The following is a 17,319-nucleotide window of genomic DNA, read 5'->3' as shown; positions in this document are numbered from 1 at the left end:
CTCAAACATGCATGTCTGGGACTACCTTAAGCCTTGTCTGTGAAACCGGGGGGTAGTGTTTCAAAGAAATGGATTCCTTGAACTGTGTCACTGAAGATCAATATATGTACTGTGTATACTATATCATCCATGCTGGAGACCCTGGTTCGAATCCTGCACGGAGTGGGTCCAGTAGTAGTGTTAATAATTTTAATCTTGTTCATTTTAGTTCAGGACTTAGTCCAGGTATTAGTAATCTGTACTTAATCTGTGTTTCAGAAAGACATTTTTAAAGCCATGATTAACTATTCTAGATTAATTTAAACCCTGTCCGGGAAACCGCCCCTACATGCATAAAAGCATGCACACATGCTCAAGAGGTTTCAGTGAACTCCGATGGCTTCCATAGCCTCAAGATCTGAAAGGACTACCTTTGGAATGTGAAGAAAGGGCAGGTTCACATCACAAATGTGCTGGTTTGTGTGATGCTTCCATGCCAACAGAGACCAGGATTTCTAAGCAATATTTCCAGAGTTTTGCTGAATCCATACCACAAAAAATTAAGGCTATTCTGGAGTCAAAGAGGTTTGTAGAAGTTGTACCTGATAAAGTATGGTAAACAAGGTACTAAAAGTTGCTCAAATTACAGAAACTAAAATTCTCACAACTATAAACACTGTACCTGAGAGCACTTTCTGATATTATCACCAAAGTGTGAGTTGTGAAACTGCGAAAGCTGATGACAATCACTGACCTGTGATCAACTCTTCCTATAACAGTCTCTAACATAAATGCTTTTACATCAGTGAAACTGATCTGGATTCAGAGCAAGCTGCAGCTTCTACCATTAACTTCCGGGTGTGGGTCCCTTGAACCTCTGTATATAAGCAGGAGACAACATTTCTGTGGTGGATACTGAGTGTGACTGAGCTGTCTACAATGAGCATCCTTTGGCATTTAACTAGTCTGCTACTGTTACGCTCCTGCGTTCCAGGTGATCACATCTAATCTACTTCAGTAACTACAAAAGGTTGTTTCTCAGAATATGCTGTTGAATTGTTTCATAGACTCTAAACTCTTTCTTAGGTTTCTCCATGCATGATGGTATTGTTGGCGGTAAAGTCTCCGTTCCACACAGTCGGCCCTACATGGTCTACATTTATGACTCTGTATGGGAAGAAGTATGTGGTGGTTTTTTGGTAAGAGAGGATTTTGTGATGACAGCTGCCCACTGTAGACGGTAAGTGAAATTAATTATATTTTGGAATTTTATTAGAAATGGTATACAACTTGCTCTAAAAACCACAATTGTAAGAAAACAACAACAAAAAAAGGCAAATTTGATATCCAAAGTGGCAGTAATATATTTGTATTGTAAATATATTTTTTGTAAACCTGGTGGTGTATTACAGAAAATTTCTATCTTATGTCTTAACTTGAGATGTGATAATTATTTAATTATTTATTTCAATAATTTAGGATTTTCACAAATTCGTATTACAGAAGCAATCTTTCAAAATCTCATCTTATCTGTAGTTAGGAAATCTTAAACTGCTCCCAGACATCATATTATTATAGGGAGATAAGAGGGTCTGTATCTCTTACCATTGGAGAAAGCGTAACGGCCAACTTAATCATGTGAGGCACCTCTCAGCCTATCGTGTCACCGTTCAAAACTCCTCCCTGTACCGCCCGTACCGCCAGTTAACATTAGCCGTTACGCTTTTTTGGCTAAAGGTTGCAGGCTTACCTTCCAGTGGCTTTGACTGCTCCATTGAGTTCGGTAATCAACTGTCAGGTCTGTTACCAAGCAACCAACGACGCGCAAACTGATTCTGAGGTAAACCTAACATCAAAATGGAGAAACCATGGCGCGCTTTTAATTTCAGTGCGGCAGAGATTGAAAGTTCATTTGAAAAGGTCCAAAAGTCTCCCCACCATCAACCGTTGCTGCTCTTTGTCTTGTATAATTAATAAATGTAACGGCATTTTCGAAAGGGCTTTTGTACTGTGATTTTTACCATTGGATTTCAAAAAGGTTTGAAGTTAGGACACCAGTGGGGTTGTCCTAAAGTTAAGACAGCTTTTAGGATTTTTCTCGAGTTAGGATGCTACTGTAATACCCGTTTCCTATCCATTAGGGATGCACCGATACCATTTTTAAGGACCGAGTACTGATATTTTTTTTCTGTAAAAAATGCCTATACATTTATTAATTTCTCTCTCTTTTTTTTTTTTTTTTTGATAATGTGGCAGTTTTCCAAGTACAACACAGCGAGACTAATGAAAGTAGGACAGCTCCTTTATTATTACTCCAATTGTTTGTTACAAACTTAAAGTACGAATTTCACAATGTCCAATAACCTTCAAAGGGCATAATTATTAAAGTCATAAAAAAAAAATAAAAAAAATTTAACATCTTTTGTTGTTTTATTAATGACAGACAAATATTTAATTAGGCTACTCTCCCTTTAAGGCCGAATCCATATATGTAATATACTGACACATATCCTGTTTTCACCCACCTGTTTGCGTCCACTTAAGCCATAACCGACTGTATTTACATGAGATACTCCACGTGATGGACATTTTAACAACTATTTGTGCATTTGACCATTCAGGCGCAAGGAGAACTGGGATCGCGCGCATGAAAGAGAGAGAGAGAGAGAGAGAGCGCTTCTGCTCTGTCATTCAGCATGATTTGCATGCAGTTCGCAATGTTTCAGTTGTCATCATTAATTTTGAAGTATTTCCACACCCCTGAGGCTGACATTGTTCGTGCTGCTGCCGCTGGTATCTCTGTGCACGAAAAATTCTGTCAGTTACGTCACGTGAGGTATCGGCAGTATTTTTACAAGTACGAGTACAAGTACATGAGCTTGGTATCAGGGCCCGATACCGATATCGGTGCATCCCTACTATCCATAGTTAAGATAAGATTAAGCATTTAAGAAATGTCATTCTGTAATAGCGTTTGTCCTAAACGAGGTCCTAACTGAAATTGCCATGGTTACAAACAGATAAGATAGGACTCTAAAGTTAAGATCTTTCTGCAATACGACCCCTGGCCTCTCTCTCTCTCTCTCTATATATATATTTTGTTTTGTTTTTTAGTCATCCTGTGGTGTATTTGGGCGTCAGTGACACCAACCTTTTACCTGTTGGTATAGCGGCACATCCAATTCCACATCCAAAATTCAATATGGAGAGCCCAGATCATGACATCATGCTTCTAAAGGTAATATATAACGCTGAACCATTTAATTAGAATCAAGGCCTTTCATATCAGTAAATAATAATGTTTACAGAATATAATTGGCTAAACCTAATCACTTGTACTGAATGCATTCTTTAAAATTCAGAAAGTTTCAAAGAAATGCAGGACTTTACACCTTCCCTTTCAGCTTAAAACCCCAGCAACTTTGAACAAAACTGTGAGTACTATCACCTTGCCAAAAACTGAGAATGGAGAAATCTCAAAGGATTGCATGGTCATGGGTTGGGGCTTGCAGCATTACAAACATGGGCCTCCATCAAGAGTCCTCAAAGAAGTAAATGTTACTCTGTTAGACTCTAAAAACTGTGGGACAACTGACACTCTATGCAGCGAGGGAACAACTGGCCCAGCAAGGGTAGTTCAAGTGGCACTACTTACAAATTCTTATCTATGGTGTATTGTTAATGCATGCTGGATATACCAGTAATCAAATTATATCATCCACAGGGAGATTCTGGAGGTCCACTTGTTTGTGGAGGTGTTGCACAGGGAATTGTGTCTTATTACACAGAGGAGTCAAATGGAGTCTACTGTGCAAGATACACTCATATTTCCAAATACCTTCAATGGATTCAAGATGTGATGAATTTATCTCCGCTGCAGCAACATGAAACATGGAAGGGCAAGCTGGATAAATTCATTTAGTTCAAAACAAGTTGTTTGGTTCAATATAAGTTCAATCATCCATGTTTGGTTTTACTATTACAACATTCAGCATTTGTTACATTGAATGTGAAATTTTAAAATAAAGGCTTACTTATGTGTCACTTTCACAAAAGTCTAATATGCATTTAATTTTCTGTGGCTAAAATGTATATAGCAAACATTCATGCTGTAGTTCAGTGGTTCTCAAACAGGGGGCCTCAAGATGGTAGGGATGAAATGGTTACCAGTTTGACAAGCCAAGATAAAATCCCTGATGGTTAGCATTACTGTTTTGTATTTTAATTATCATTAAAACTGTATTTGATTAACATGATTTGAAAATCACAGTAAATACTGTCCAACATTAAGCAAAGTAAAGCAACAGTCTCTGCGCAGCATGCAGTGTAGGTTTCGTTAAGTGTAAAAAAAGTCAAATTTTCTGCAGAAGGCAGTGAGTAAGCCTGTCTACCTTTAATCAAAACTTTATTTGAACATGTTGGTAGATAACGTGTTTTGTAAAACATTTAAGACACAGCTATTGTTATTTTAATGCTTTAACAAAAACTGCACAGTGCCGCAAATTTTATTTGTTTTTCGATATAACTTGGTGAAATCATCTGTTTTGTGTATCAGTACTTTTTGAACATTTCCAGCACATTTTGCACAATTGCGTGCGGCGTATTTAAATTTTTCTGGTAATCAAATGATGGCATAAAACTTTGAATCAAATGAAATTTAAATAAACCCTTTAATTTTTTGGCAAACAAAGTGCTGCACAACATGTTTACTGTTAAAGTTGTGTGATTATTCCTTCAAAATAAAGTCTTAATAATTATTGTATTATTATTATTACTACTAGTAGTATTATTACATTGTTATTAAGAAATGCATGATACCGTACAATATAATACAATACATAGTACAACAATAGCAATAGGGCTATATTTCTGTCACAATTTAAACCAAACTTTTATTTTGACGGGTTGCCGTGATCTTTAAGTTTCTGTGTGAGTATATGATATGACAATAGTTTTTCTCAAATTAAACGGTAAAATGCTCATGAAGTGACTCTCAGAGCAGCTCTGGAGATGAAGTTAGTGTTCATGTCGTCATATAGTAAGATGGCAGATACTGGAAAAAAAAAAAACACCGCGAGCGTCACGCGTGCTTCAGTAGTAAACGTATTCGCGCGTTTGCGCCATTCATCACACGTGGCCACGTACACACTGCAGCTAAATTCGGTTGTCAGTTCACCTTTTAGTGCTTAATCGGGTTCTGTACACACAGTTAAGAAAAATACGTGAGTGACAACCGCATTCTACAACCGAATTAACTCCCGAAAAATACAGGTAGTGACAACCGCATTTACAGAAATTCTATGCAGTGTGTACGTAACCGAACTGAACAACTAGCAAGCTGGATAAACTCATTTAATTCAAAACAAGTTGTTTGGTTCAATAAAAGTTCAATCATCCATGTTTGGTTTTACTATTACAACATTCAGCACATCTGTAACATTAAATGTGGAATTTTAAAATAAAGGCTTACTCATGTTTCACTGTTTCATGTCTAATATGCATTTAATTTTCTGCGGCTAAAATGTATATAGCAAACATTCATGCTGTAGTTCAGTGGTTCTCAACCAGGGAGCCTCAACAAACTTCTAAGGAGGCCTCAAGATGGTAGGGATGAAATGGTTACCAGTTTGACAAGCCAAGATAAAATCCCTGATGGTTAGTAATACCGTTTCATATTTTAAATATCACTAAAACTATTTGATTAATGTGATTGGGAAAAACTCACGGTAAATACTGTCCAGCATTAAGCAAAGTAAAGCAAGAGTCTCTGCGCAGCATGCAGTGTAGGTTCTACCTTTAATCAAAACTTTATTTGAACATGTAGTACATGTTGGTGAATGTTTCGTAAAACATTTGATACAACTATTGTTATTTTGATGCTTAAATTGCATAGTGCTGCTAATCTTGTTTTTCAGTAGAACTTGGTGCAATCATGTTTTGTGTACTTTTTGGTTTTAAATTTCCAGCACATTTTAACAATACTTTGAAAATATTGATAACCACAATTTTGGTCGCTATAATCATGTGAAATTTCTTACCTTTACAGCTCTAAAAACAAGCATTAAAAATAAACAAAATCAAGAAATTTCACTAACACTTTAGTATAGGGAACACAGACTTAACTATGACTTTTCCCCCTCAATAATCTCCTGATTTACTGCTTATTAATAGTAAGGTAGTTAAGTTTAGGTATTGGGTAGGATTAAGAATGAATAAGGCCTGCAGAATAAGGCATTAATGTGCTTAATAAGTATGAATAGCCAGCCAATATTCCAGTAATATGCATGCTGATAAGCAACTAGTTAAAAGACCCTAAAAATAAAGTGTTTCCAATCTCTCTCTTTTAATCAATGTACAAAAAAAAAAAAAAAAAAAAAAAAAAAAAAAAGTGAATTGAAATCCTATAACTCTATGGGCATTTTTATAATACATTTAAATTTAGTTATGTTTTCCGAGCTCTAAAATACTTTGTGGGAGTAAGTGAGTAAGTGTTTATAAAAACTCATCCAGTAAAATCAGATCTTTTGAGTCAAAGACTGAGAACCATGGCTGTAAGCTGGCCACCACTGCCACCTTGTGGTAAAAGTGTACTGCACTGCTAGAAATAAGCTGGGGGGAGGGGTCTGCCAATAAACTTGTAATGCAAAGTAATGAATAAAAGTGTAAACAAACTTTATTGAATTCCTTTGTCATTCAAGACTTCAAAATAAACACCCTTCTACAGAATCACATTGTAACAACAGCCTTAGTTGATGTTACGATTGTCAACAGCTTTCAGCAAAATACAGTACAAACTTCAATCTAGATGATAGATTGTTCATCTCTGAGTGTTGACACTTTCCTTTTGGGAGAGATGGGTTCATCTGGACAACAGCTTTCCATGATCTCTGGGGGGGGGGGGGGGGGGGGGGGGGGGGGGGGGGGAGGAGGAAGAGAAAGAGAGAGAATAAATCAATTTAAAAAAAAAAAAAAAAAAAAAAAAAAAAAAAAAAAAAAAAAAAAAAAAAAAAAGTCAATTAATGCCCAAACACCTATTCTAATAGAACATCTGAAAATTGCTCAAACTAACCGTAACTGAATCAACAACAAGGACTCTAAAAACAACTGCATACCTCATTTTTACCATGAAAACTGCTTCATTTCATCTCAAAGGTTAGCTTCCTCCACTAGTTCTCAAATGTAACGCGTCCAGTGCATCAATCTGAAAAATAAGAGGATATTTTACTATATAGTATATGGGGACAACAATTATAAGAACCATGCATTTGAATATACTTCTAAAAGAATAAACTACATTAACACTTCTAGATTAAACAAGTGAGAAATCCATACAAAATTAATGTTGAATAAGGACCAGACATTTTTATAGGGACTCCACAGTGAATCACTCAAAGACGATGAGGCGACGCAAAGGCTACATCTCAAAAAGTCTTGTTCTGACGTTAGTGACAAAAAGATGAGTCTTTAAAGTGGGCGCAAGGGGGAGAAAAATAAAAAAAATAAAAATAAAATAAAATTTAGCAATCAGAACAGGGACTTAAACATCTCAATTCATGGGCCGCATGAGGTACTTTCCACCAAACACAAGCGCATTATAAAAAGTAGTCAATAGACATGCAGCTTTTTTACTTTTTTTTTTTTTTTTTCCCAGGGGGAAGTCGTTGAACAGGATTGACTAGATTCCGCAGACGTAACAGATCACTGGTCGAGGCAATATTCGAAGAAAACATGGACAATGAGAACTGTTGTAGGATGCGTACAGGAGAGCAAAAGTTTTTACCTCACATTACAGGCCTATCTCCACAAATGACCTAGTCAAGAGAGCAGCTTTCATCTCAGGATTCTTGAGTCGGAAGGCACAACACTTCATTCTCCAAGGACATTGTTGATTTCCGAAATTGATAGCAGAGAACTCTTGGATCCAATGAAGCATTATACACAGCCATTGCTTGCTATACCATAACAGCAACGTTTCACCTTCATATTCGTTTGCTGAACAAATACTCATTTTTATTTGTCTAGATGAAGAACACTTAAGATCTCAGATGCTAAATCCCCAGCTAGCCATTCCAAAACATTTCTGGTTTGTATTGAGAATATCGGAGGCAAAAGAAATCAGAGCAGTTTCCAACCATTTTTTTTTTTTTTAATGGGCTTCATGAAGCCAGTTTAATACAAAAAGAAAAAAAAGGATTCTGAGGTGTTGATATACAGAACAGAGCACATTTCTTTCCAAGAAGGAACAAAACCTTGACATTTAAGAGGATAAGTTCAGTCCACAGTAGAGCATATTTAAAATAAATTTAGACTGTGCAAAGAGCAAAGTACCTTGGGTCATAAGTCCTAATGTGAGGCTCAATGACCCACTAAAGTAGTTTACTCTTTGGATAATGAATATTTACAAATCTTTAGCAACATCAAGGAGGTTTGCCGGAGACAACTCCAACGCAACATGCCTGCCTTGCTTCACTAAAGGAATGCATCACAAAATGGAGGTGGCAAGGAGCAATAAAGAACACATCACAGCTTATCAAGCTTCTACTGGAGGATCGGATTAGAATATTTTCAGATGGCGAAGCTGCCGCTTTAAAATTCAGTTTAAATGCAAATGCCCCTAGCACTTTCAGTGAGCCGATATTAAGAAATTGGTCCAAAGATTTGAGGAAATTGGTCTTAGAAGCTTTCAGGCTGTGTTGGACAGGTCAATTTTCACGCATGGTTTCAGAAGACAGTTTCTTAAACACATACTAAAAAGAACAGACAAATTCAACCCCCTGTGAGCATCTATAAACAAATCGTAAGGTAAAAAAAGAAAAAAAGAAAAGAAAAGAAAAAAAAAAGGCAGATACAGGTAGCCTCACTAGGCTTGAAACTTTATAGTAACTGAATGCTCATGGATTTTAGGCAGCTCCTCAATGAGAGGAACATCCTGCGGATACTTGACACGGTAAAAAAAGGAGTCTGTCTTTAATAGAACATTTGAACCAGAACACAACGTAAAGAAAAAAAAAAAAAAAAAAGTAAAAAAAAGGTCTTCGAAGAGCGCATCTTTTTAAATACAGCCAGCGTAGGGATGATCTTGCAATCAGGATTTTTTTTTACTCGTGTGAAGCTGAGGACAAGAAGTAGGCAAGAGTGTAAAGGCACTGGAGCATTGTGAACATCCTTTCCAAAAAGTGAACTGACACCAAGATATGATTCTTTTCGAACAAGGTCTTATTGATTATTCTGATCAAGTGCACAAAACAGACTAATACTGAAAAATGACTCTTTGGATTGTGGTCAGCAATTCCAAGATAAAGGCAACCAAGTTGACTGATCTCAAAAGTTCAAAAATGGCAGTTGTCTTTCTGCTTAGGTCTAGACATTATTCTAAGATAACAGTGAGCTGAGATCTATTAGTGCAGTTGACTAGTAAAATTAGTTATTCTGAGCAATCAATACATACCGTAGCTGTCGTAACTGTCTCTGTAGGATCCGCCAGAGCGGTCATATCCCCCCTGGCTCCTAAAACCAAAAGTAATATTTGCCATATTTAAAGGGTTCACGGTTACAAGATCAAGAAAACTGTTCCTCATGCACAATCATTCCAACTGTAAGAGATCCCTCACCTGTTATCCCTGTATCCACTCCCACCGCTGGAGTACCCTCCACTCCTGTTGGAGTATCCTCCACCACCACCATAGGAACGGTCACCTCCACCATAGCTTCTCTCCCCTCCACCATAGCCTCTATCACTACTGCCATAACTGCGGTCTCCACCATAGCTCCTGTCACCACCATAGCTTCTGTCTCCACTGTATCCTCCACCACCTGTTTAAACAAGAAAACAATTAGCAAACAAAATCAAAAGAGCAAGCAAGACATTCAATATGCACCCATTCAGGTGGACCATCAGCTTTGTCATGACAATTACATGGCGTTGAGACTAACAGATGGCCACATTTGCATTTGAAGTAGTGTAATTGTATTCAAGTTTAAGATGACCCACCTCTTCCTCTGCCACCCCTGAAGAACCCCCTGCCACCTCCAGAACCTCCTCTGAAGCCACCAGACCGTCCACCAGATTTGCCGGCTTCATCAACACGAATCATGCGGCCATCAACAGACTGCAAGAAAAAGATGCATCTTACGGTTAAAAACGCATTTCGGGTTCCAACCCAGTTTGAATAATGAATTTCATGCCATTTATTACTTGAGATGTTTAATATTAAATATTAAAATCAGTAAGCAACAAAATGGTCACCATTTAAATAATTTTAAACCTAGAAAAAAAAAAAAAAACCAACAATCTCACCTTTCCATTCATTGCAGCCATTGCATCCTTTGCATCCTCTGGATTTTCAAACGTAACAAAGCCGAAGCCCCTGGAACGGTCGGTCTCACGGTCCCTGATGACATCAACTAAAACAAAAAGCCATACATAATTGTGAATAGAGCAGCAATCGTTTTTCCAAACTACTTAAATTTATATAAACAAACCTTTGGCAATGGTTCCATATTTGGAGAAAGCTTCCTCCAAGGACTGCTCTGTGGTATCATAGCTCAGACCACCAATGAAGAGCTTTCCCTCGTCAGACATGTTGAATATCCTACAGAGAGAAAAAAAAAAAAAAAAAAAAAAAAAAACCCACAATGTTAATACCCAAAACATTTAGAAACAAAGTTTGAAAAAAAAAGTAAAAATAAAAACAAGGCCTGAACAGAAGAAAAGTGGAAGCGAATTCATCAAGCGGCTCACACGCATCGTGTTTAAAAGTGCGCAACAAGGAAGCGCCATTTTCTACCCTTCCCCTCCTCTTCCTCACAGCGTGCTGCAGCCATTTTGCCACAAAGAAATGTTTAACCTTATCAAACCCTTTTGAGCTCTATGGCTTCAGATTGTCGACTGTATTAATTTTTAAAGCAGAAATGAAAATAACCATTCGATATTAGACGCGCTAGTTTTGTGAAAAGTAGGTCAGGGGAACTAGGTCACGATGAGCTTTTGAGCTACAACATGAACAAAGAAAGCTATGAAATCGGACCGACCCAAAACGATTTATATACTAAATTTGAGACATTACAAATAAAAACAGCAATTACAACACAAACTACTTACAAAAATAATTTTTAAATACTCATAATACGCAAAAATCCGTCTATATACGATTAATGAACCAAAATGACAAATTAAACATAAATATAATGCAACAACACATCATAACATTTCGTTTTAGCAAAGAAAAGCCGTTTGAAGAAAAAAAGAAGAAGCTGAATTTGTTACCTCACAGTTTTTCTCGAACACACAGAAAGGTTGCAGAACGCGACGCCGACTGCGGCAGAATGAGACCGTGCACAGAAAATGGCGCCAGTTTAAAGGCTTCACGTGACTGCAGATCACTGAGGGCGTGTTCACATAGTTTCGCGTCACAGAGTTTACATGAATAAACAATACCTTTGTCACTGAATGGTAAAAGCTCTTACACTAAAATATATTACTTAATCTCATAGAATTTATATAATCTTACGTAAAGGTCTTAAATGAATCGTTATCGTCTTGAGCAAAAATATGCACTTTTTTGGTTTAAAAATATTAGAAATATATATATTTTTTTAAAAATGAATAAGGTGAACGTAGGCTATGCTTTATTGCAATGCTTGTTTATTCTATAGGCTACTAGTTTGATATGTTTACTGTACTTTGTAGTAGCACATTTAGAATCTGTTACTTTATATATAGCACTGTATGATAAAAAATCTTGATACTAGTTACAGACAAACAATCCTAATAAAATATGCTAACCTTAATGAATCAATCAATGACACTTCTTTATTGTGATAAAACGCAATTTCATTAACTGATATGGCAGAATCTGTGGTTATCTTTTTATTTCAATAGTGGTGACATTAGAGGTTGATTATATCAATAAGAGCTTGGAGTAACTTATCTTTTAATTCAGTAGTGTTTGCAAGAATCACTGCACATAAAATTGATAATCTTTCAAGGCTACTTTTTTAATGCTGAATCCACTCTACTGTTCTCTTTTTAGTTCTAATTGCAATGACTGAGGTTCTATAGCATAGAAGCATTGGAAAGTATGGATTGATTCTGAAACATTTATAATTCATGTTTCCTTTCAGGGATACAATTAGCTAGATAGGCCTATGTATTTATAATTGTATAGCCTTCTAATGAACTGACTGCAACTTTTGAATCTCTGTATTGAACCCAAAGCCCATATTTAGGTTTATGTGCAGATTTGCTAAAAATGTCTTGAAATCCTGCTTCAGTGTTAATAAGGATTCGTAAACTTGGTAAAATGAGTAAAATGATAAAACTTTTAAAAGGCTGCTGTTTCTTTCTTTATTTTTTTTAAAGGTGAAAAACAAAGACTTGTGTGTTTTGTGCTATTGAGAAGTTAAAATTCTTAAACTAATTTTACTCTCTGCTTAAACTGAATACAATCCCATAAATAGGGTCTCTTTAAATGTATTAAATTTAGAATAGTGTTCCGTTTTACCGTTGAAATCAGAAAGATTCTGCAAATAAGATACTGGTCTAAAGGTTCCTTAAAGAATATCCCTGTGCTTTCAGTAGTAATCAGTACATTACCATAACAGTGCTATCACCATGTGCCTCTTTAGCATACTGAACAATGCGGCAGACTGAGGACCCCTGCAGGGCAGCGATGACCCCACCCAGGAACAGTTGGGTGCAGATTGGCAGAATGATTGTGAAGTAGTGTTGCTACTCACGGTTCTTTCTGTAGGACAATGAAATAGTTCTGGATGTGCTAATGCATGACAATCAAATAGTAGGCTACGATGTGGTGGATCAAGATTAGTCAAAACGCATTCTTATTTTTTGCATTTTTTAAATTTTCTGCGGAACTGGGGCTACTTACTGTTGCCGCGGTTTTTTTTTTTTATCTGCGGGTTGACCTATGGAACTCGATTTTTAACCCCCGGCAGCGACGACCCCCCTGAACGCAATTGGGCTAGTTTTGGTTGTGATTGGGCGGGTTATTTTTTTTTAATAACAATTGGGCTAGTTTTGTTACGCAAACCTGGGAACCCTGCTTTACTCTATTGAAAACAAACCATTGCAAACACGGAGGAGAAAAATATGGTTATATCAGGTTTCTCGTGGTCATGGAAAAATTGCAAATCAGTATTTGTGGTACAAACGTAACATGCACAACACCCTATCTGCTCATGCAGGAAGCTAAAAATAACTTCTCTCAGAATTGTGCAGTGACCTGGATAAAGATGCTCCTTCAAAGCAAGAGAAAGCAAGCTAGAGCAAGGGTGAACCAGCTGGGTTATAAATATCGTAGCCTTGGGACCTTGAGAAGTTGAGAACTGTCCTCCGCTTCATACACCCACACATGCGCTTCCTGCACCTTACCACAACTTTCCATTTCTCGAATAAACCCTTCCACAACCACTCAGCACGGTCAATATATGATATGACATGTTTACATATATAAAACAATACTAAAATATACTACATTAAATGACTAGAATCACACAAACAAAAAACCTCAGGCATTGTATTAGAATACAGATTACAGGGTCTGCCATTGTGGATATCAGAAATTCTTTGTTTTAATTGCAGTTAGCTATTTGACCAGTGGAGGGCAGTAATTGCATGTATCTCAGAATATGTCTGATGTTTTATCTTATCAAACAAGCTCTTAGATCAACCGGTTGACTGTCTGATATATATGGAACAGAATATATATATATATATATATATATATATATATATATACACACACATACATACATATATATATATATATATATATATATATATATATATATACACACACATACATACATATATATATATATATATATGTGTGTGTAAAATGTAAAACGAGTATATTGTGTTATAAATATATATTGTTTGTTGACATATATACATGTATATATCTATGTATGTATGTTATACATAAATACATATATTATATAATTCCTTACAAAAATTCTGAATATTTTCAGGTAAAATTCTACCAGCACAGTCAATAGCTTGCTTATTTATTTATTATTATATATGTTTACGTATGTATGTAGGTATATATATATATATATATATACACATACATACATACATATATACATATATATATATATATATATATATATATATGAATTCCTTACAAAATGTTATATTGACTGTACTGGTAAGATTTTGTCTGACATTTGTGTAAGCACACATTTTGCAGCTTGTAAGGCATGAGCTCATGTTTTGTTTACAAGCTCACTGTGGGGGCGGATTGACGGTGGTTACTGCCTTTGTTTGTTGCACAGTAAGAGACCATGCCGTGCTGGCGTATGAACGCAAGCATATATCTTCATTCACATTGAAAACTTAGGTTACATAACATTCTGAGAATGAAATTTATGAGCATATTCGAGCATCACACTCCTGGCACTGACTTACATTTTACATCCTGAAAATCATTAAATCACAAGTTCACAAGATTGCTGCTATTGTGCCATTTCTGGGAAAAAGCGAGGACATTGCAACTTTTACAGCAGGTTCATTGCACAGATTTATCAGTGTTGGTGGAGGATGACTCATAGCTCTGTTAGGTGAGGCTGTATTTCAAATACGACATTTTGATACTGTCAAGTTTATGCCCTGAACACCACCTGCAAAACAAGAAGGGCATAATTCTCACACATTATTATTGGATGTGTATGACTCATGACAATGTGTGCTTGTATATATATTCAGACACACACCTATGACTCACCACTTGTTTTCAGTCCAGACTATATGTTCTATAAAAGCCTTTAAAGTCCTCCCTTCTTGCTGTCAGCAGCATATGTTGTGTTTTGGATGCTGAGTCCCCTTAACTGGCAGTTTAACGACCAAGGCTAGTCCACCGTCAACCAGGTCTTTTCAGCACAGCTGAAGTCTTTTTTTGACTGAAAAAATAATCAACATATAACAACATATAAACAAATTGCCTATAACAATAACTATATATATATATATATATATATATACTTCCATGAAAGTCCAAAAGAATCCAGATCCAGATTTATAGTATCAGTTCAACCTCATAGCATTGTAAAAGTTGATGGTATTACTTTAAAGAAGTGACCTCGTTTCACACGATTGCTTAATCATGATGTAACCACTGTCTCTGTACTAAGCCGTTGGATGGAAGCTATTAGCACTCATATTCGCCTCAGCAAAATGTCCTTGATGGACAATGCCATGATAGGGCATATTTGTCCACGATTACTCTCTTGTGCAGGTGTAACTCAGCAGTTGTGCGTCAGTCTCGCAGCCAAGCTCTAAATATCCTGCCATCCATGGAGAGGACAAGCTGTTCTGCACGAGCACAGGCTGTCGTTTCCCTGTCCACCTGAACATCATGTCCACCCGATTCCCCTACCCGGCTACTTTCTAGCACCACTGAAGAAGAGTACATGCTGGCCTGTTGTCATAGCAACTGACCATACCTGCCTACAGGGCCATTCACACCAAGGATGATAACTATAAAGTTTTGATAATTGTTTTAGCAATCTCGGTGTAACGCCACAGAGGAACATGCATTCCACATCCATAAGACCTTCATTCATCTTCGGAACACAAATTAAGATCTTTTTAATGAAGTCTGAGAGGTTTCTATCTCTCCATAGAGATCCAATGCAACTACCACTCCAAGGTCCAGAAAGGTAGGAAAAATATTAAGTACTCATTGTGACTCCAGTGGCTTAAACTCAATTTTATGAAGCAACGTGAGTGCTTTGCTTGTGAAAAAAACACATAAATTAATAATATTATCCAAAGCATGTTCACACAACAATGCCAGCTCTCGCGTGAACACAAAACGCACGCGTCGCGATGCTCTCATGAACACTCGCGCGTGTGCGTTGAGTTGATGCACGAGTCTGAACACAACACGCATGCATCTTGATGTTCTCGTGAACACTCACGAATGTGCGTTGACATGCGAGTCTGAACACAACACGTATGCGTCGTGAAGCTCTAGTGAACACTTGCGAATGTGCGTTGTGTTGATGCGCGAGTCTGAACACAACACGCATGCGTCGTGAAGCTCTAGTGAACACTTGCGAATGTGCGTTGTGTTGACGCGCGAGTCTGAACACAACACGCATGCGTCGTGAAGCTCTAGTGAACACTTGCGAATGTGCGTTGTTGACGCGCGAGTCTGAACACAACACGCATGCGTCGTGAAGCTCTAGTGAACACTTGCGAATGTGCGTTGTTGACGCGCGAGTCTGAACACAACACGCATGCGTCGTGAAGCTCTAGTGAACACTTGCGAATGTGCGTTGTTGACGCGCGAGTCTGAACACAACACGCATGCGTCGTAAAGCTCTAGTGAACACTTGCGAATGTGCGTTGTTGACGCGCGAGTCTGAACACAACACGCATGCGTCGTAAAGCTCTAGTGAACACTTGCGAATGTGCGTTGTTGACGCACGAGTCTAAACACAACACGCATGCGTCGTGAAGCTCTAGTGAACACTTGCGAATGTGCGTTGTTGACGCGCGAGTCTGAACACAACACGCATGCGTCGTGAAGCTCTAGTGAACACTTGCGAATGTGCGTTGTTGACGCGCGAGTCTGAACACAACACGCATGCGTCGTAAAGCTCTAGTGAACACTTGCGAATGTGCGTTGTTGACGCGCGAGTCTGAACACAACACGCATGCATCGTGAAGCTCTAGTGAACACTTGCGAATGTGCGTTGTGTTGACGCGCGAATCTGAACACAACACGCATGCGTCGTGAAGCTCTAGTGAACACTTGCGAATGTGCGTTGTGTTGACGCGCGAATCTGAACACAACACGCATGCGTCGTAATGCTCTCGTGAACGCGCATTGCAGATCAATATTTTTGTAAGTAAAGTGGTAAATTATGTTGTTGTTTTTTTGCGCAAACAAAGCACTCACGTCGCTTCATAAAATTTAAGCCGCTGGAGTCACATGGAGTACTTTAATGATGATGTCTTTTTCCTATCTTTCTGGACCTTGGAGTGGTAGTTGCGTTGGATCTCTATGGAGAGACAGAAACCTCTCAGACTTCATCAAAAAGATCTTAATTTGTGTTCCGAAGATGAACAAAGATCTCACAGATGTGGAACAACACGAGGGTGAGTAATAAATGACAGAATTTTCATGCGTGAACATTTAAAGTGGCAGACGATAACTGCAGCGCTCGCTCATAATTAATAAACAGAACATTATCGTTCGTCAGTGTGGACACTATTATAGTCAATGTTCTTGGTGTGAACTGGCCTTCCCCCAAATGAGGCACTTATACGATATGTAGGACATAAATATTAAGGACTTCCTTATTATATAC

The 17,319-nt window shown here is 37.6% G+C and overlaps 2 protein-coding genes and 1 long non-coding RNA gene across 6 annotated transcripts; 1 reads left to right on the top strand and 2 right to left on the bottom strand.

The window, feature by feature from the left end:
• Positions 1–806: 806 nt before the first annotated feature.
• Positions 807–6,876, top strand: si:ch211-212d10.1 (granzyme-like protein 1). The gene is made up of 5 exons (XM_051911409.1): positions 807–973; positions 1,066–1,219; positions 3,094–3,217; positions 3,384–3,611; positions 3,704–6,876. Exons 1-5 carry the CDS (start codon positions 919–921, stop codon positions 3,899–3,901), a joined length of 759 nt encoding a protein of 252 aa, XP_051767369.1. The 5' UTR covers positions 807–918; the 3' UTR covers positions 3,902–6,876.
• Positions 6,635–11,400, bottom strand: cirbpb (cold inducible RNA binding protein b). 4 transcript variants are annotated; one of them, XM_051911410.1, is made up of 8 exons: positions 11,246–11,400; positions 10,462–10,571; positions 10,277–10,383; positions 9,971–10,088; positions 9,591–9,792; positions 9,428–9,486; positions 7,092–9,091; positions 6,635–6,866 (listed from the first exon to the last, which is right to left on the bottom strand). In XM_051911410.1, the coding sequence occupies exons 2-7, from the start codon at positions 10,559–10,561 to the stop codon at positions 9,078–9,080; spliced, it is 600 nt and encodes a 199-aa protein (XP_051767370.1). In that variant the 5' UTR covers positions 10,562–10,571; positions 11,246–11,400; the 3' UTR covers positions 6,635–6,866; positions 7,092–9,077. The 4 variants fall into 4 exon arrangements, with proteins under 4 accessions (XP_051767370.1, XP_051767371.1, XP_051767372.1 ...); XM_051911411.1 differs by having other exon boundaries at positions 7,092–7,180; XM_051911412.1 differs by having other exon boundaries at positions 9,428–9,494; positions 9,592–9,792.
• Positions 11,401–14,161: 2,761 nt separating this feature from the next.
• Positions 14,162–15,459, bottom strand: LOC127521928 (uncharacterized). The gene is made up of 3 exons (XR_007932485.1): positions 14,984–15,459; positions 14,727–14,901; positions 14,162–14,622 (listed from the first exon to the last, which is right to left on the bottom strand). It is a non-coding gene; the product is annotated as an uncharacterized LOC127521928 (long non-coding RNA).
• Positions 15,460–17,319: the final 1,860 nt, after the last annotated feature.

Source organism: Ctenopharyngodon idella, chromosome 10 (assembly GCF_019924925.1).
Source record: "Ctenopharyngodon idella isolate HZGC_01 chromosome 10, HZGC01, whole genome shotgun sequence".
In the NCBI taxonomy this organism is placed as follows: Eukaryota; Metazoa; Chordata; class Actinopteri; order Cypriniformes; family Xenocyprididae; genus Ctenopharyngodon; species Ctenopharyngodon idella.
This window is presented reverse-complemented; position numbering and strand designations above follow the sequence as displayed.